We start from the raw sequence: 347 nt of genomic DNA on the forward strand, positions 1-347 counted from the left end.
GTACCGCATCTGTTTGCTTGTCTTCGTTTTTACAAATCTGCTGCACCGCCTGCATTCCTGGCTGCTTCTGCTCTTCCTGCTGCTGCTCTTCCTGCTGCTGCTCTTCCTGCTGCTGCTGCTGCTCCTGCTGCTGCTGCTCCTGCTCCTGCTGCTGCTGCTGCTGCTGTTCTTGGTTGGTGCGGGGAGGGAGAGAAGAGAGGGTCTTTATAATATCGAGGCTGCTGACGCTGCTGACGTCTGGGCGGCCAGAGGGTGGGGTTGTTGGTAACACACCAACCTCCTGCTGCTCCTGCTGCTGCTGCTCCTGCTGCTGCTGCTCCTGCTGCTGCTGCTCCTGCTGCTGCTGC

At 59.4% G+C, this 347-nt stretch overlaps 1 protein-coding gene across 1 annotated transcript in view; it reads right to left on the reverse strand.

The window, feature by feature from the left end:
• Positions 1-347, reverse strand: part of EMH_0069140 (uncharacterized protein) — a gene marked incomplete at both ends in the record, with an annotated part of 5251 nt that overhangs the window by 1540 nt on the left and 3364 nt on the right. Inside the window, one exon of the mRNA XM_013498834.1 lies at positions 47-334. Within this exon, the coding sequence (XP_013354288.1) occupies positions 47-334 (288 nt within the window). The remainder of the gene's footprint in view (positions 1-46; positions 335-347) is intronic.

The sequence above is a fragment of the Eimeria mitis genome, genomic scaffold (assembly GCF_000499745.2).
Source record: "Eimeria mitis Houghton genomic scaffold, Emh_scaff3745, whole genome shotgun sequence".
In the NCBI taxonomy this organism is placed as follows: Eukaryota; Apicomplexa; class Conoidasida; order Eucoccidiorida; family Eimeriidae; genus Eimeria; species Eimeria mitis.